Source organism: Macrosteles quadrilineatus, unplaced genomic scaffold, assembly GCF_028750875.1.
Source record: "Macrosteles quadrilineatus isolate MER2022 unplaced genomic scaffold, UCM_ALF_1.0 Scaffold_6__1_contigs__length_79288215, whole genome shotgun sequence".
NCBI lineage: Eukaryota > Metazoa > Arthropoda > Insecta > Hemiptera > Cicadellidae > Macrosteles > Macrosteles quadrilineatus.
The window spans coordinates 24,111,116-24,126,677 of NW_026542599.1; the positions used below are offsets into that span (position 1 = coordinate 24,111,116).

Consider the following 15,562-nt stretch of genomic DNA (forward strand, 5'->3'; position numbering starts at 1 on the left):
GAAAGCCGGTTTTGATTTAAACAAAGTATGTCATGGTCCTTAAAATTTGGAATGTTTTTTTTTTAATTAAAAAAAAAAATTTTTTTTAATTTTTTTTTAAATTTTGATTTTTAATGTGGATTATCCCATAAAATAATGGAGAAATCGGATTTTCTTAATAATGGCCCTAACGATTTTGATAAAAATGTTGTATGTTGTAGCCCTTAGTAGTCAAAGGTAATAGCTTATTATGGTTAATTCGCTAAAAACAAATTCACAAATTGTGAGACATTGGATAATGTACAACATTAGATTTAACACTTGAAAACCTAAATAGTCTTTTTGTACTGCTACCGGTATCCAATTACTAATTACAGAAAATAACGATGCCTCTTTGCTAGTTTTTGATATATTTGTATTGGAGTATTTTTTTTACCGTCTTAACACTCGGTCTATCTTAAATTTAAAAATTATTTGATTTTTTTTGTTCTTTAAGGGGTTGCGTTACAAGCTTTGTCCTGAAAATTTTTATTTTTGAACCTGGAAAACCTGTTCTTACATTGTATTGGGATATGATAAGATCCTGAACACCATGATAGAGATAGGCCAACCTTTTTTAGCAAATTTCCCTATAGGGAAGGTTAGCTATTACCGTAGGTGGCACGGTAAGACCTAGGCCCGGGACCGATTTACTTTTTCATTTTGATGTCCCCAGAGGCCAAAAACACCATTGGTTCAAATTTGTATAAATGTGTGTGTGTCCGTGAACGCAATAACTTGAATAATTTTTGTCCGATTTTGATGCAATTTGGTTTAAAGGTGTAAGACGGAATGAACTAGTAGAATGAGTTCGCGAGCCAGCATGATCGGACCATGGGAACGGGGTTTTATAGGGTGAGAATAAGGTTTTCTCATTTTTGACTCTCAAAACACAAAATCTCCCAATTTATCTCTAAACCTTTTTAAAGAGTAAAAAAAAATTAGTATATAAAAGTGTTTTTGTACGGTTATCGGTAACGAAGAAAATTCAAAATATTGTAAATGAAAAATTCCTATGTTATTCTTATTGAGAATATTGTACATTTTTGTAGTTTGCATGTTTATGGATATATTTTGACCATACTTGGCAAATTCAATTATTTTATACTAAGCTATTAATACTTTACTAAAAACACACTTAATTAGTTTCCTTGTTGCAGCAATCCTAGGTACTTGTTAAACCTAATGTTATTTAAATAGATTTAGTTGATAACCAATTCAGACAAATGGAAATTTGCTTGGTCAGCAGGTTTGCTGCGGCGGGTGTATTTTATTTCATGATCTACTTTGTGTAATGTTTCAGTCCAATAAATTTGAGTAGCTCTTGCTTTTACTCGAACAAGCACACTATATACAAACCAAGAAATCACCTCTTCTTTGTATAATATGGTTCTCTAGTTATTTTTACCTAGCTTGTGGTACCACGATTAGACCTATTTTCATCAATATAAGTTTTTCTGTATTTCAGCGAGTGTCGAAAGAGAAAATTTACAAAGCACCTTTGACATACACAGTGCTGGCTTTTATGTTTTGGGGTGCTGGATGTTACTTCTTCTACCATAAATCGATTTCTTGGAAGGTAAGTGTGTGAATTTAAATGTCGTCCATGATTTAATCTTTATCTATTTAAGTCACAACAACAAATTCGATGGATATTTCCAGTGTTGGGGAAGCTACTTTTAAAATGTAGCTAGCTACAACTACTGCTACATTTCCAAAAAAGTAGCTTAGCTACAGCTACAGCTACAGTTCCGAAAAAGTAGCTAGCTACAACTACAGCTACAATGAAATGTAGCTACAGCTACAATTTTAGCTACTTTTCCAAAGACGTTACTTTTTATTCCACGCACATTAAGTAAATGTAAAATTAATCGCAACTACATTTTTATTGATTAAACATTTACCTAAAAAAATTTCAGTATTGTATCTAACATTTCTTGGAAAACAAATTATTCCTAGATTGTATTTAATTTGTTGGCATTTTAAACCTAACATTACAACAACAGAACCAAATAGTTGGGTGTCCCATCATATTTAGTACTTATTTTTAAATATTGCATTATTTTTAAGCATCTTATATGTAAATTTCATTAAGTTCAAAAGACATACAACCAAACTATATTTTAAAAGCTCATTTTATTTCTTTATTATATATTCATTTATAGATGTCTTATATCAACAATTAAGATCAATAAAACTGTAAAACGATTATTTAAAAATACTTTTTTGTGTTACAGAGTTTATTGCCTTTCTTTACTTTTAATGTTAAAAACGACATTGCTATAACTTTTAACCATAGTGATAAGTTACTTGTTCTATGAATAACACTTTTCAATGTCAAGAAATCGTCCTTCATTGTCATTATGCATAGGGCAAATTGTGCTTTAACCTAGTTGGTACAGAAAACAGTATTCAGCAACTTATCCTGAAATCGGCTTTTAATTTAAACATGTTGAAATTTTAAAGTAAAAATAACATCTAGGCCTTGGCTATGTAGCAAGTTGGATATAGTAGGCTTGTTCTTGCAAGGACTAAACAGATATATTCCTAATAATTGAACTTGGAACTTGGTATTCGTCTTAAACCATAGCATAGCCTAGGAATAGTCCTATACAAGAGCTGTTAGCAAGAGCAAACTATGCTATTTTTTCAATGTAAGTTTCATGTTATATGGAGATTTTTTCGTCACAATTATCATGTAGTCTAGGCATATCTTAAATCTCATCAGGTAATTTCCTCTTTGTTACTTTAGTAATCTTTGAAAAATCTTCGTAATCTAACCAAGGAAGGGCTTGTGATGATGAACCACAATCAACAGCTGAAGCAAAGGTTGATAGACCAGCTTTCTCATTATTTTAGCGAATTTCCCCTATAGGGAATAAGCTATTAAGGTTAAGTGATGGTTTCCATTGAAACCCAAGTTGAAACACTATCGATATAATAAAGAAACTAAATTGATTACTTTCCCTGTCAATCACTTGCAAGCATTCAATAGCTTCTCATGTCACCGGTAACGTTTAAACGTCGTCTGCATCTAGCGATTTTATTTTATCTGACAGTAATCATAGAGTAGTAAATTAAGGAAATGAGAGCCAAAAATGTGGATAACACTCATTTAATGGCCTCCATATCCACACAACGTTGTAATAGGGAATGAAACGGCTGCAACCAGCTGTACAAAGCCAAGAAAGTAGGCTAGGCCTAATTTTTTTGAAAATCTCAGTTTGAAAGAGGTTGTTTCACGTAAGGTTGAGGTTATGATAAAAATCACTATCTCAAACATAGTTAATGTAGCGAGAAAAGTAGCTAAAATTCTGCTACAACTACTTTAAAAATGTAGCTAGCTACAGCTAAAGCTACAAAATCTTAAAAGTAGCGTAGCTACAGCTAACGCTACAAAAAAAGTAGCGCGCTACTGTAGCGTCGCTACTTGTAGCGCGCTACTTCCCAACACTGGATATTTCAAAGCTGAATGTTGAATCCATCTGAAGAATAATTGTTTATTGCCAGTCTAATACTGCAGTGGACTTTATATCAAATTTTAGGATTATCAAATCAAATCTCATATTTGATTACACTGCCGTTCTCCTGGATACTACAACCTGAATAAATATAATATAAGAACTCTGGTTGTACTACTGGTTGTGTGTACTCTGGTTGTAGTATCTAGGAGGACGGCAGTGTAATCAAATATGAGATTTGATTGGATAATCCTCAAATTTGATATAAATTCCACTGCAGTATTAGACCGGCAATAAACAATTTTTCTTCAGATGGATTCATGATTCAGTTTTGAAATATCCTGAATATATATTATCTGAAAAGTTTAAGGTAATAAACTGATTTGTAATCTGGTATAAATATTTTAAGACCTGCCAAAGTCAAAGTCAAAGTAAATTTTTTTCAAGAAGTTGGTTATTTTTGTGATGTGGTCATTTATATATTTATATCTGGCCCGACAGACATCGTCCTGTCCTAATGTGGTTTTATGTCAAGTGCTCGTTCATTTCAAGATGAACTCGTTCGCATGGCTCAATAACGTCCTGGTTGAAGTTCGTTCGCGACGCTCACTCACCTTTAGGTTGAAGCTCGTTCGCTGCGCTCACTTGCCTTTAGGTTGAAGCTCGTTCGCTGCGCTCACTTGCCTTCAGGTTAGCTCGTTCGCTACGCTAACTCGCCTCCAGGTTGAAGTTTGTTCGCTACGCTCACTCACCTTTTGGTTGCAAATTAACTGTTGGCATAAATTTGACAAAATAATAGTGCTGCACCCTGTTGGTAAACCTATTACCTTTTTAATGCTATTGGACATCACAGAATCAAATTGTTTAGTTGAACCAGCTGTTAAGATTCTTTAATTCCATTTAAATATGAGTACTCATAAGGTTAACATGGGAAACTCCAGAACCACTGGGGTGGAGCCCTTTTGACGGATCTGCACCAAACTTCACACAAACCATCCTTGAATAATGCTTAATAATGCCTGAAAGTTTCATTACAATCTGTCGAGCGGTTTCGGAGTCCATAAAGGACAAACAAACATACATTCATACAACCAAACATACATTGAATTTTATATAGATAGATTTAGATATTTTTCAGGTCGGGAATCTCATGATAGGCTATCATGATATTTGTAACAAGTGATGTATGGTCCCTTAAAACATGTAACACTTCCTTATCCTTGAAATGTTGTACGATTGATTTCTTCTTATTCCCATGACTCCCATTTGAAACAGTTCAGTGTTTGATTTTCAGACTGTTTTTGTTACCAACAATGTTGTTTTCCAGCTGACTCCGGCAGAGTCTCGGGCCTTCAATCAGCGTTGTGAGATACTCAACTTTTACGACAAACATGACATTTGGCACTTTCTCTCAGCAGGGGCTTTGTTCTTTTCATTTATGGTAAGTTGAGAAGCGGACTTTTAATCGAGGGATTATTCTGTACAAAAATTTGACGGGAGAATTGTGTAATTGGGTTATGTAAAGAGTTTTGATCAATATGACAAATGAAACATAAGTATTACGGGAAATGTCAATAAATAACAGTCTGCAACAAGCTCCAGTCGCATCCAAGTAAGCTATTACTTCCCTGCTCTGTTGCTTCCAATTTAATGTGAGGGAAAGTCGTAACACTCAATACAATATAATCAATAACGTTCTGTTCTGTGAAAAGGTTTTTGTGCAAATGGGGACCATTAACTATTGTAATCCTTTGCCAGTAGATGGATTTGCATGGAAAAAAGGGTTTGGGATTAAATAATCACACTTTTATCCAATTTACTCACTAATATTTAGATTTATTTCTTCGTTATTTGAATCTCTCAGGACAAAAATCAGTGGTTGTTGGACAAGTTCACATTTCCTCATTTGAATGACTCCTTTATTACCAATAATTGGTCTTTCCTCGATTTATGAAATACTTATTGAACGACATTGGCACCATGAGTGTGGAGTTGATTAAGTGAATTTTGTTACTGCTTTAAGACCAGCTGACATAAGCTGGGAATGTCGTATTATGTGCCTAGATCAAGAACAGCTGAGCGCAGCTTTGTACATTGACTTATGGATCAAGGAGTGATATTCATAGTCAAAACAGTTTGAACCTTCATCAAGTGCTTTAAACTTTACCTGCTCGACTTGAGCATGGAATTTGTTAGAAATGGTTCACTTTGTATCCATTTGAAGAGGGTTTGAACAAGTTGAAATATTTTCAGATTCTCCTGACATTGGATGATGATTTAGCGGAAAAAGATAGAAGAGAGATATCCGTGTTTTAAACCCCGCCTCTACTAACCGTCTATTGGATTGTTTTACACGAGTACAGTGAGAAGAAGAGTGTAAAACCGTACAATAGTTTATTTTATACCGAGTTGCCTTTTTTAAGAGTAGGTAGTGTAGTTAAAATTGAAAGAGTGTAAATACTTATTTTTTACTATTAATATTTGCAATGTGATATTCCTAGATTCTTACCATAGTTTGGTTAGTATTTGGAAAATAACTATGAAGATACAATAAGTTGGCTATTTTTATGTATATCCTTTATGTATAGCAAATCATATTTTGAAATAACTATGTTGCTTTGTAAGATGTTTATTTAAGATTATTTATGAAGATTTTATATTTAGGTATTATGGCAGAAAAAAGGGTGGAATTAGTGGATATAGAATATTTTGTCACTTATCAAGTAGGGAAATCAGAATCAGAATTGTTTATTGCCATAATAAAAAATGTTCAGGGCAAAAGTCACTAAAACTAAACAAGTAAAATCACACCCATTAAAATAAAGATACAAACTTCAAGAGTACATAGGTAATATTTTACTAGTACCGTAAAACCCTTTTAACCCAGATCCCAGTCAACCGAAACCCGGGTTAACCAAAACCATCATAATGAGTAGTGTGTTCGGCTTAGGTACCTAACAGAATGTGATAGTGTATTACATTCTTTATTTCTTGTATTATTATTAATGTAGCGACGACATGGATCTCATACAAATAGATATATGTTGAGGAAATAGATGATTATTTTGATAAACAGATTTTTGAACACAGTAGATTTTAAAATGGCAGCAATTGAAATAACAGAAGCGACTATTGTTGAAGATCTCCTTAAGTAGACATAGCCCTTTAGTTCCTACCATTGGTTAACAAAATGGTTTGCCCCCTTTATTTTGGTTTATCAGGGTTTTATTGTACTTTACTTGAAACAATTTTATGATAAGTCGAATGATGTAATTTATGTAAAATATCCATACGACTGTTGTTAATTGCTTTGCAAAGCTCAGGTCATTTTTTTAGCTTTTAACACAGTCATACCCATTTAAAAAATAAAAAAACTTTCAAGTTTCCAAAATTTAAAACTTAGACTTGTCATTGTATGAACTATTTACTTAGTTTAAAATGTATAACAAATATGCTTTTATAGTTAGATTTTATTTAATCATTAACTTTTCTCTGGAAATCGTGAGTTTTGGCTGGAAAATGACATTTATTAAAAAGACAATGTAATATTTTTTGTTTTCTTCCTTATTTTTTTTTTGTGACTCCTTAACTAGAGTTCTTGTGAAGCTTTAAATAGAGGATGGTTTTATATGCTGCAAAAATGTGTTAACAGATCTTTTATGTTGATTTATAAAGATGTAATTCTATACATAAGTATGATTCAGCTTCTTTAAAGCTTATTCAATATTGTCATAATAGTTTAATCATGTTCCCATTCTTGAATGATAAAATATTCATTTTATGAAAATATATCATTATCATTTTGTATTAAGTAGTAGTGGTAGAAGTGTGATATTTTCTGTTTAGGCCAAAATATTTTTTTATAAACCTTCACCTTTAATTTATACCATTTATTATAGTTTTTACCAAATACACTGTATTTAAAAATGAAATGTATTATGAATTCAAGCCTTTGTAAAAGTTAACAGTAAGTTGTTTTGCTGCAAAACTGGTTTTAGTTAAGTTATTGTTATTGACGATCCTTAATTTGCAAATTCACAGGGAACTGAATTTTTAATTTTTTAATTATTTTAAAAATCTGCCACAATGTAGGGGGGGGGGGGATTGAAACACATTACCAACAACCGTTTCATTATTAATTTAATAAATTGAAACATGCAAAAAAGAAAGTAGGTACTCAAGTCTTTAAAAAGTAAATACAAAGTATTTTTGACCGAGTTTGCATATAATATGTATTGTATTAATTTTGTTTTAATGCCCCACCTTCACATTCTATGGACATTAGGCTGTCGACATTAGAAACCGTTTAACAAATTAATTCAGGCTAGACCTAGAGGGTAGCACTGTTATCACATAGCTAATTAAATACATTGGTAATTGGTAGGATTTGAACCAGGGACATCGGGGACCAAAGCCCAGTTCTCTACCACTACACTGCACATTAATGGTTGTTTGGACCATTGGTAAATTAAATTCTCATAGTCATATACAGAAAAAAATTTCAACATAACATAGTTTTACAGTTATTGTTTTGTATGACTATTGACTGCTATTCAAAACCTTTTGTCTGACAATGCTTTAAATTTTGTGAATACAGTGTGTAAGATAATATAAAATACTAATAAATGCTGCAAGTAAAGAATGTGTTTATTATTCAACAAGAGTCATCATCACAACAACAACAAACTAAATTATAAAACATATGTTAAATGCAAAGGCATATGAATGACACTACATCTCCCCTTCCTCATTATATTTACTCATATCTTATTGGTGGTATTACTCAATAATACTATGTAGGATCGAGGTAGATTGGTTGTTGTTCTTATGGTTCCTTTCGCACTAATATCTTTAACCCAGACTCTCTCTCCTACTGCTAAAGGTGGAAGTTCTTTGACGCCTCTTCTGTTGTCAAAGTTTTTCTTGACTCTGTCTCTTATTCTCTTGTCGCAGTTTCGAAAGGATTCTATTTGATCTTTTCCAACCACTTGAAAGTCGTTGAGAGAAGGTAAAGTTGTTCTTAGTTTTCTACCATACAGCAGCTCTGCAGGTGATAACCCCGATTCCAATTTGGTGGTCCTGTAAGCTAATAGACCAAGATTGGGATCCGGACACTTTAGTAGAATCCTCTTGGCTATAGATACAGCGTTTTCAGCTTCTCCATTTGATTGAGGAAAGTGTGGACTACTAGTTACAGCTCTAAATCCGTACTCTTTTGCGAAACCTCTGAACTCGTCAGAAGTAAACTGAGTACCTCCATCTGTACGAATTTCTAGAGGGATCCCGTGTCGTGCAAAAATGTTTTTCATCCTTCCAATAACTGCCGCTGAAGCCAAAGTATTGAGTTCGATGAGCTCTAAAAATCGTGAGAAATAATCTTGTATTACCAAATACCAGTTTTGGTTACATTTCAAAATATCTGCACATAAATGGGTCCAAGGCTCTTGAGGAAGCTGTGTAGACATCAGAGGCTCCTTTCGCTGTAGTCTGTGTTCTATACATGTTGGACAATTTTCCACTGTAGTACTAATTTCTGTTGAACAGCCTGGCCACCAAACAGATTCTTGAGCACGCCGCCGACATTTCACTATACCCAAATGTCCCTCATGTAATCTTGATAAGATTTCTTTTCTCAAGGCCTTTGGAATGAACATCCTCCTTCCCTTAACAATTAATCCATCTTCCAAAGTGAGTTCATTGCGATACTTCCAGAATATCGAATTTTTCCGCCATGTATTCTCTTGGATGCATTTTAAGAGCTCCTGTCCTTCCGGGTCTTCATGTTGGGCATTCTTAATTTCCAACAGCCGTTTATCAGAACAAGGCAATGCATCAATTATGCTTCTTACAAACATTTCTTCCTCCAGATTCTCGATAACCTCATTCTCCCGATCCATTGGTGAAATTTCAGGGCTTCTTGATAGTAAATCTGCAGTTACATTTCTTTCCCCGGGATGTGAACAACTTCGTAGTCAAAATTTTGTAATCTCATACGAAAACGTTGCAGCCGAGAAGAAAGATCAGAGATCGGCTTTGAACCCATTATCTCAGTCAGAGGCTTATGATCTGTGTAAAGCTGGAACCTTTTACCAAGAATAAAGCTAGAAAATCTTTCGCAAGCCCAAGTTAAGCCGAGAGCTTCTTTTTCAATGGTAGCATATCTTGACTCTGTTTCTGTTAATGTCCTCGATGCAAATGCTAATGGACGCCAATCCTTTCCATCAAACTGCTCGATCACTGCCCCTAAACCATAAGATGACGAATCTGCCATTACACGGGTTTTCGCTTCTCTGTTGTAGTTGGCCAATACAGTATCATTAGCTACGACCTTCTTCAATTCCTTAAAAGCTTGTTCTTGAGGCTCATCCCAAGTCCATTCAACTCCTTTTTTAAGGAGACTTCTGATTGGTGCTGTTTTTTCAGCTAGATGAGGAACGAACTTCATTAATTGGTTTATCATTCCCAAAAACTGTTGAACCTCCGTTATACTCTGGGGGCTTTTCATGGCCAGAATAGCTTTAGTCTTCTCTGGGTCAATACTGACTCCCTGCGATGAGACAACGTGTCCGAGGAAAATCACACTTTCTACTCCAAACTTACATTTGTTTTTGTTTAACGTGATACCATTTTCTGAGAGTCTCTTTAGTACCAGTTTTACTCTGCTGTCATGTTCTGCTTCTGTCTTCCCCATTATCAAGATATCATCCGCTTGATTCACTACGCCTGGGATATCTGAAAGCATTTGACTCAGTCGGAATTGGAAAACCTCCGGTCCAGAACAGATTCCAAACGGAAGTCTCTTGAAGAAATATCGCCCGAACGGTGTAATGAACGTGGTGAGTTTAAATGAATCACTGTAAAGTGGAACCTGCCAGAATCCATTGGCAGCATCCAACTTAGTGAAAAGCTTACCTCCTTCCAACTTAGCTAGAGACTCATCCACTGATGGAAGCTGCAACAATTCTCTTTTCACATGTTGGTTCAATTTTGTGTAATCAACACAGAGTCTAATTCTACCATCACTCCTTGGAACCACTACTACGGGAGAACACCAGTCAGTAGGTTCAGTTACTGGTTCTATTACACCATCAGCAAGCATCCTGTCCAATTCATATTTAACCTGTTTGTGGAGCGAGAAAGCCACCCTCCTCGGTGACATAACAGCATAAGGTTTTGCATCTTCGTGCAGCCTAATCTTGTATGGATGATTCATTCTACCCATGCCCTCAAACACTTTTGGATATTGACTCTGGAGTGATTCACCATCTACAAGATTAACGTTAAACGTAAGTAACTCCAGTTTCAACAATGCATTTCTACTCATTAGAGGTGTACTTTGGGACGGCAAGACATATATGTCTTCTAATATTAGCTTATTGCCATACATAATTTCAGCTGAACAGACACCCACAACAGTCAATTTAGTCTGGCCCGGCCCAAAAAGAACTTTATGGGTAGGACGGATTACAAGTTTGAGGTCAAGTGCAAGTGTACTTCCCATAACAGAAACGTCTGCCCCAGAGTCCATCTTAAACTCTACTGGTTGACTATTTACCTTTACCACTACACTCGGACATTCACCTTGCTTAAAGTTTACTTCACCTAAATGTCCTTTTTTTGAATCAATCAAATCGTCTGAGTCAACTTCCTTAATCTCTTTTACCTCCTTTGGTTTGTTTGGACAACATTTTGCAAAGTGACCACGAAATTTGCACTTGGAACACTTTTCTCCAAAAGCAGGACATTCCCGAGGGCCATGAGTTGTTCCACAGCGACGACAGGAAAATGTTTTAGTAGTTTGAGCCACACGTTTATTATTATCAAAAGGTTTTGAACTTACCCCAAATACATCTTCCCTGGATGGTTTATCTCTAATTACAGCTTGCTGTTTAGACATTGCTTCTGCTTGACGTACTCTCGTGATTGCTTTATGAAGGGTCAATGACTCGTCTAATTGTAGAGACTCTGATAAGTTTTGGTTATGAACACCAATAACAATTAAGTCTCGTACTAAACTGTTTTTGAGCTGTCCAAACTCGCAACTTTCCGCGAGTTTGTGCAAGTCATTGACAAAAGCATCCACCGGTTCACCTGCACTTTGCCTACGTTTTAGAAATTTAGCTCTTTCGTAGACCAAATTTCTTTTAAGGTCTAAGTACCTCGCAAAGGCATTTACTACATCCTCATAACTTAACTCTTTTTCTTCACCTAGTCCAAATGTTTCAAAAAGACCTTCACCTTCCTGCCCTAAAGTATATAAAAGGGTGCTTATTTGCTGGTGGTCCGGTTTAAGATACAACTCCGATGCCTGCCTGTAACGTTCAAACCGCTTAATCCATACAGGCCACATAGCTGGGTTGGTAAAATCAAATATTTCAGGAGCACTTAGTGGTGCCTGTAGACCTATCACTATTGGTGCTGGCTTTGATTGGGTACTAATCATTTTCATAGATTTATCAGAGCCTATTTGAAACTTACTTCTATGTCGTGGACCAACTGCCTCATCTCCAGAATCTTCAGTTGTAAACTCGTCCTCTTCCTTTTTGGACTTTCTAGAAGATTTCTTGTTAGGTCTTGGCATATTTTAAATGTTTATTTCACAACCTGACACCATGTAAGATAATATAAAATACTAATAAATGCTGCAAGTAAAGAATGTGTTTATTATTCAACAAGAGTCATCATCACAACAACAACAAACTAAATTATAAAACATATGTTAAATGCAAAGGCATATGAATGACACTACACAGTGTTAGTCTGAAACAAGTTATTAATTTAATCAAACAGCTACAGCTAATCGGAGGAATTAGTTTAAGCTACTTTTCAGGCTTCTTCTGTTTGGAGCTTTTGCTTCTTGTTTTGAACACACTAGGGTCGATTTGGTTCAGAGTTGGATCAAAGCGAGGACTTCGTACATCCTGTTCCGCCAAGAGATGAGGACAAATCATGAACATCATTTGCTGGAAGGAAAACAGGAAACATCAAATGTCAACTCTGACCTGTATTTTCATACAGTTGTAAAAAATCAGAAGAAATATCTGAGTATATTCATTATAAGTTATCAGCTTTATATTTTGACATTAATCTCTCGCCCTCACTCTTGGGGTCTGGGGAGAGTAGCACATGCTTACTACTTTCTTCCGAAGAAGCCCCTTGTAGGGCCAAATAACAAATGAATTGTTTTGTAAACCTGTTGTGTGCTATCAACTGTCTGGAACTTATCTTAATGTATCCCCGAGGTCTCCAACTTTTTTTTTTCAGGCGGTACACAAGGATGCTAATTCAGACCCGCAGTTTGCATTTGATGCGCTGGTCGGAGAGTTAACTGTGCCCCCCTCCACCTACCTTGTTCTAGAAGCTTCCTCTTCCTTGCGCCCCCAACACACCTGATGCCTGGTGTTATTGGTTGTTGGTTGACCTCTTGCGCCTCAGGACCTTCTTTAATTTTTTATCATTGTGTATGAAAATTGTCAAAGTTGATAAAAGTACATGTGTGTCATGTGTATTCGGTAGAAGGTAATTGAACCTTTCCTCAATATCATCAGAAAATTCATGACTTAATGCGCAATAAGTTTAGCTTCTATAACATTCCAAAAAGGTTACACCTTGGCAGCGCTCTATTTTTCCAACTTCCATGGTACCATGGTGGTCACTCACCTCGGCCCATGGTGTTAGCCCCATGGGTGTAAACCTGAATTGCCACTGAGGTAGACCTTGATGGACCAACATCATGCGGAAGTATTGAGTGAAACTTTCAGCCAGAAAGTGCCACTCATAGCTGCGATCCAACAGCCATATCTTCGGCTCCTTCTTCGTGTCACCTTCTGGTTTCTCCATGTAAACGAGGCAAACCTGTTGAGGATTTGTGAAATGTAATTCCGACAATGAATCAACAACTCAAAAGAGGAAATATCATGTACTTAATCCCCCATAGGTTATACAGTATCATCTTCCACACCACTTCTAAGATAAACCAAACGAACCTGTCATTTAACCCTGACCATTGTCCAAATTCTCACTTTGCTCAGCCATCCTCTCTCTACTCTACTATTTCACTCCATTACATACATATTTTTTGTCAAGGTTTAGCACTAGAAAACAATGTTAATAATTGTGCACATGCTGCTTTGATAAAAAATATTAGAACAGATTCAAAAGATTTTTTTATATTAGGACTATTTAACCAGCTTAACGAAAATACAGTGTAGATAGTAGATGTTAAAGAAATAACAAAAACAAATTATAGTCAAGAACAACTTTCTAGTGCTACAAAGTTGTTAATTTAACTGAAACTTCCACTTAAAATATATGCCCAAGCAGTTAAATAAAATAAAAAATTTTAATTAAAGACAGTAAAAAGAGACTCACTTTTGCAACATTTTGACAAGGGTCGAGTTCAAATATTTTACACTTTGGTCCGAAGTTAGGTTTGGGTGATCTCGGCTCAGAGACGTTACATATCTCAATGTCAAGAAGGTTTGGACAATCTGTGTCTCCCGATGTCTTCACACCAGCCAATCGTTTCAGCTCTGCTATCGAGTTGATCCTTAGATTGCCAATCGGGAGTATTTCACCTGCACACTCTTCCATTATCAGTATCAATAGCCTTGAGTCTTGACCATGTTATTTTTGGGGTTAGGCTATTGTGGACATTTTCCATTAAACTTTGTAGGCTACAATGTTTTTACAAAGTATTGGGAAATGGAATTTGCTCCTGTACTTAAGGTGAGAAATCTGATTATATCAAGATGAGTACACAAACCCATCCGAAGCTGGAAAACCACTTAAGAAAAACCAAACGGAGAACTGTATTCTAGTCGAAACAATAAACAAAACTCCTGAAAGAAAAAAAAATAGGCTATTACCACAACCTATAATGTTGTTGGGTTGGTGCAACACGAAGATTTTTGGTTAATTTAGACCCTGCCTATGCAGATGAGGCCAAATAGTGTCTGGAAAGAGAATGACCACTTCCAGTAAGTATTTTCTTTTCATCAATTTAATATCATCTGTCCTAAAATATTTTAAAACAATTCCCTAGCACTAGCAAAGCCCATTAGTTCAGAGCATAACTTTGATATCCGACTCCATTGTATTATCAATTAAGAGAATTCATATATAAAATTGGGTTTTGTTTAGTTTAATTTTGGCTATCAAAGAGTTGGATATCAAAGTTTTCCTAATTAGGAACATAAAAATTTAGTGTGTGGTTTTCAAATTTATAGTTATCGGTTGTAATTTATAATTCACTCCTTTCAGCAAGAAAATGCAAAAACTTCTTTACCTGCATACTCATAGTTCCATATAAGTCTAAAACCATCGGTAGAGGAGTAGAATTGTCGGACGTCTTCTGGTAAGGAACACAGATGTCTCTGTTCCCAAGATGAGATTAACATCCGCTCGCATGGAAGACGTTTCTCCAGCTCTATACCCTGGACTCCAGGTGTGTTTTCTGTGGAGTGTAAAAATGATATAAATTACTAGCCTATAATATAGTTGTATTTTATCAAATTAAACCCATAATTTCATCATACATAACTCAACAGATCTATGATTGTAACCACACTTTCTTCTCTTAAATTTCTCATTGGTCAAATCAGACTAATGCTTCAACGTGCTGATGATTAAATAAACACATTAAAATTTAATTAAGCATTTCAATTGGTTTCGTAGGTACAATTTTATACTGGAGTATAAGTAGGTAGCTTACTTTAGTTAGATGTTGTACTTCATAAAATCTCACCTAAAAGTTTTGTCAAACCTAAGCAAATGTTCTCATAGAAAGAGTCCTCCGAAACTACATCAACCACAAAAGTCATTTTCTTTTGTAATAATTGAAAAACAATTCACTCATGAGTTCAATGGATTTTCAATTTAGCGCCATTGATTCAGCAACAGCTGTTGTCATAGAGACACTATTGCTTTGGACTTCTCGCTCACTATTGGTATTTGGATGCCAGTACTGTAATACTTTATACAGGAAAATGAAAACTCTTCTGGCAGAAGTAGCTATGGTTATATCATGATTGTTTTTATGGTAATGTTATATGTTATTTTATGTTTATTCATGTATTTTCCTT

General features: G+C 35.2%; 3 protein-coding genes across 3 annotated transcripts in view; 1 reads left to right on the plus strand and 2 right to left on the minus strand.

The window, feature by feature from the left end:
• Positions 1-7,555, plus strand: part of LOC128996457 (SID1 transmembrane family member 1-like) — a 43,444-nt gene extending 35,889 nt beyond the window's left edge. The window contains exons 15-17 of the mRNA XM_054421800.1: positions 1,487-1,597; positions 4,807-4,920; positions 5,733-7,555. Coding sequence (XP_054277775.1) covers positions 1,487-1,597; positions 4,807-4,920; positions 5,733-5,795 — 288 coding nt within the window. The 3' untranslated portion in view covers positions 5,796-7,555. The remainder of the gene's footprint in view (positions 1-1,486; positions 1,598-4,806; positions 4,921-5,732) is intronic.
• A 684-nt stretch (positions 7,556-8,239) lies between these two features.
• LOC128997395 (uncharacterized protein K02A2.6-like) lies at positions 8,240-9,376 on the minus strand. The gene has a single exon (XM_054423032.1). It carries the CDS (start codon positions 9,374-9,376, stop codon positions 8,240-8,242), a length of 1,137 nt encoding a protein of 378 aa, XP_054279007.1.
• A 2,867-nt stretch (positions 9,377-12,243) lies between these two features.
• On the minus strand, positions 12,244-15,315 carry LOC128997698 (tubulin polyglutamylase complex subunit 2-like). The gene is made up of 5 exons (XM_054423356.1): positions 15,226-15,315; positions 14,767-14,934; positions 13,851-14,056; positions 13,140-13,334; positions 12,244-12,442 (listed from the first exon to the last, which is right to left on the minus strand). The coding sequence occupies exons 1-5, from the start codon at positions 15,299-15,301 to the stop codon at positions 12,299-12,301; spliced, it is 789 nt and encodes a 262-aa protein (XP_054279331.1). The 5' UTR covers positions 15,302-15,315; the 3' UTR covers positions 12,244-12,298.
• Between the last annotated feature and the right edge of the window lie 247 nt (positions 15,316-15,562).

Bases quoted from the DNA above. Each gene is read 5' to 3' on its own strand.
- LOC128997395 (XM_054423032.1), bottom strand. From the start codon at position 9,376: ATGGATCGGGAGAATGAGGTTATCGAGAATCTGGAGGAAGAAATGTTT.
- LOC128997698 (XM_054423356.1), bottom strand. From the start codon at position 15,301: ATGACTTTTGTGGTTGATGTAGTTTCGGAGGACTCTTTCTATGAGAAC. The intron at 14,935-15,225 runs GTGAGATTTTAT...TACACTCCACAG, and splicing joins AGGTTTGACAAAACTTTTAG to AAAACACACCTGGAGTCCAG. The intron at 13,335-13,850 runs GTGAGTCTCTTT...AATCCTCAACAG, and splicing joins CTTGTCAAAATGTTGCAAAA to GTTTGCCTCGTTTACATGGA.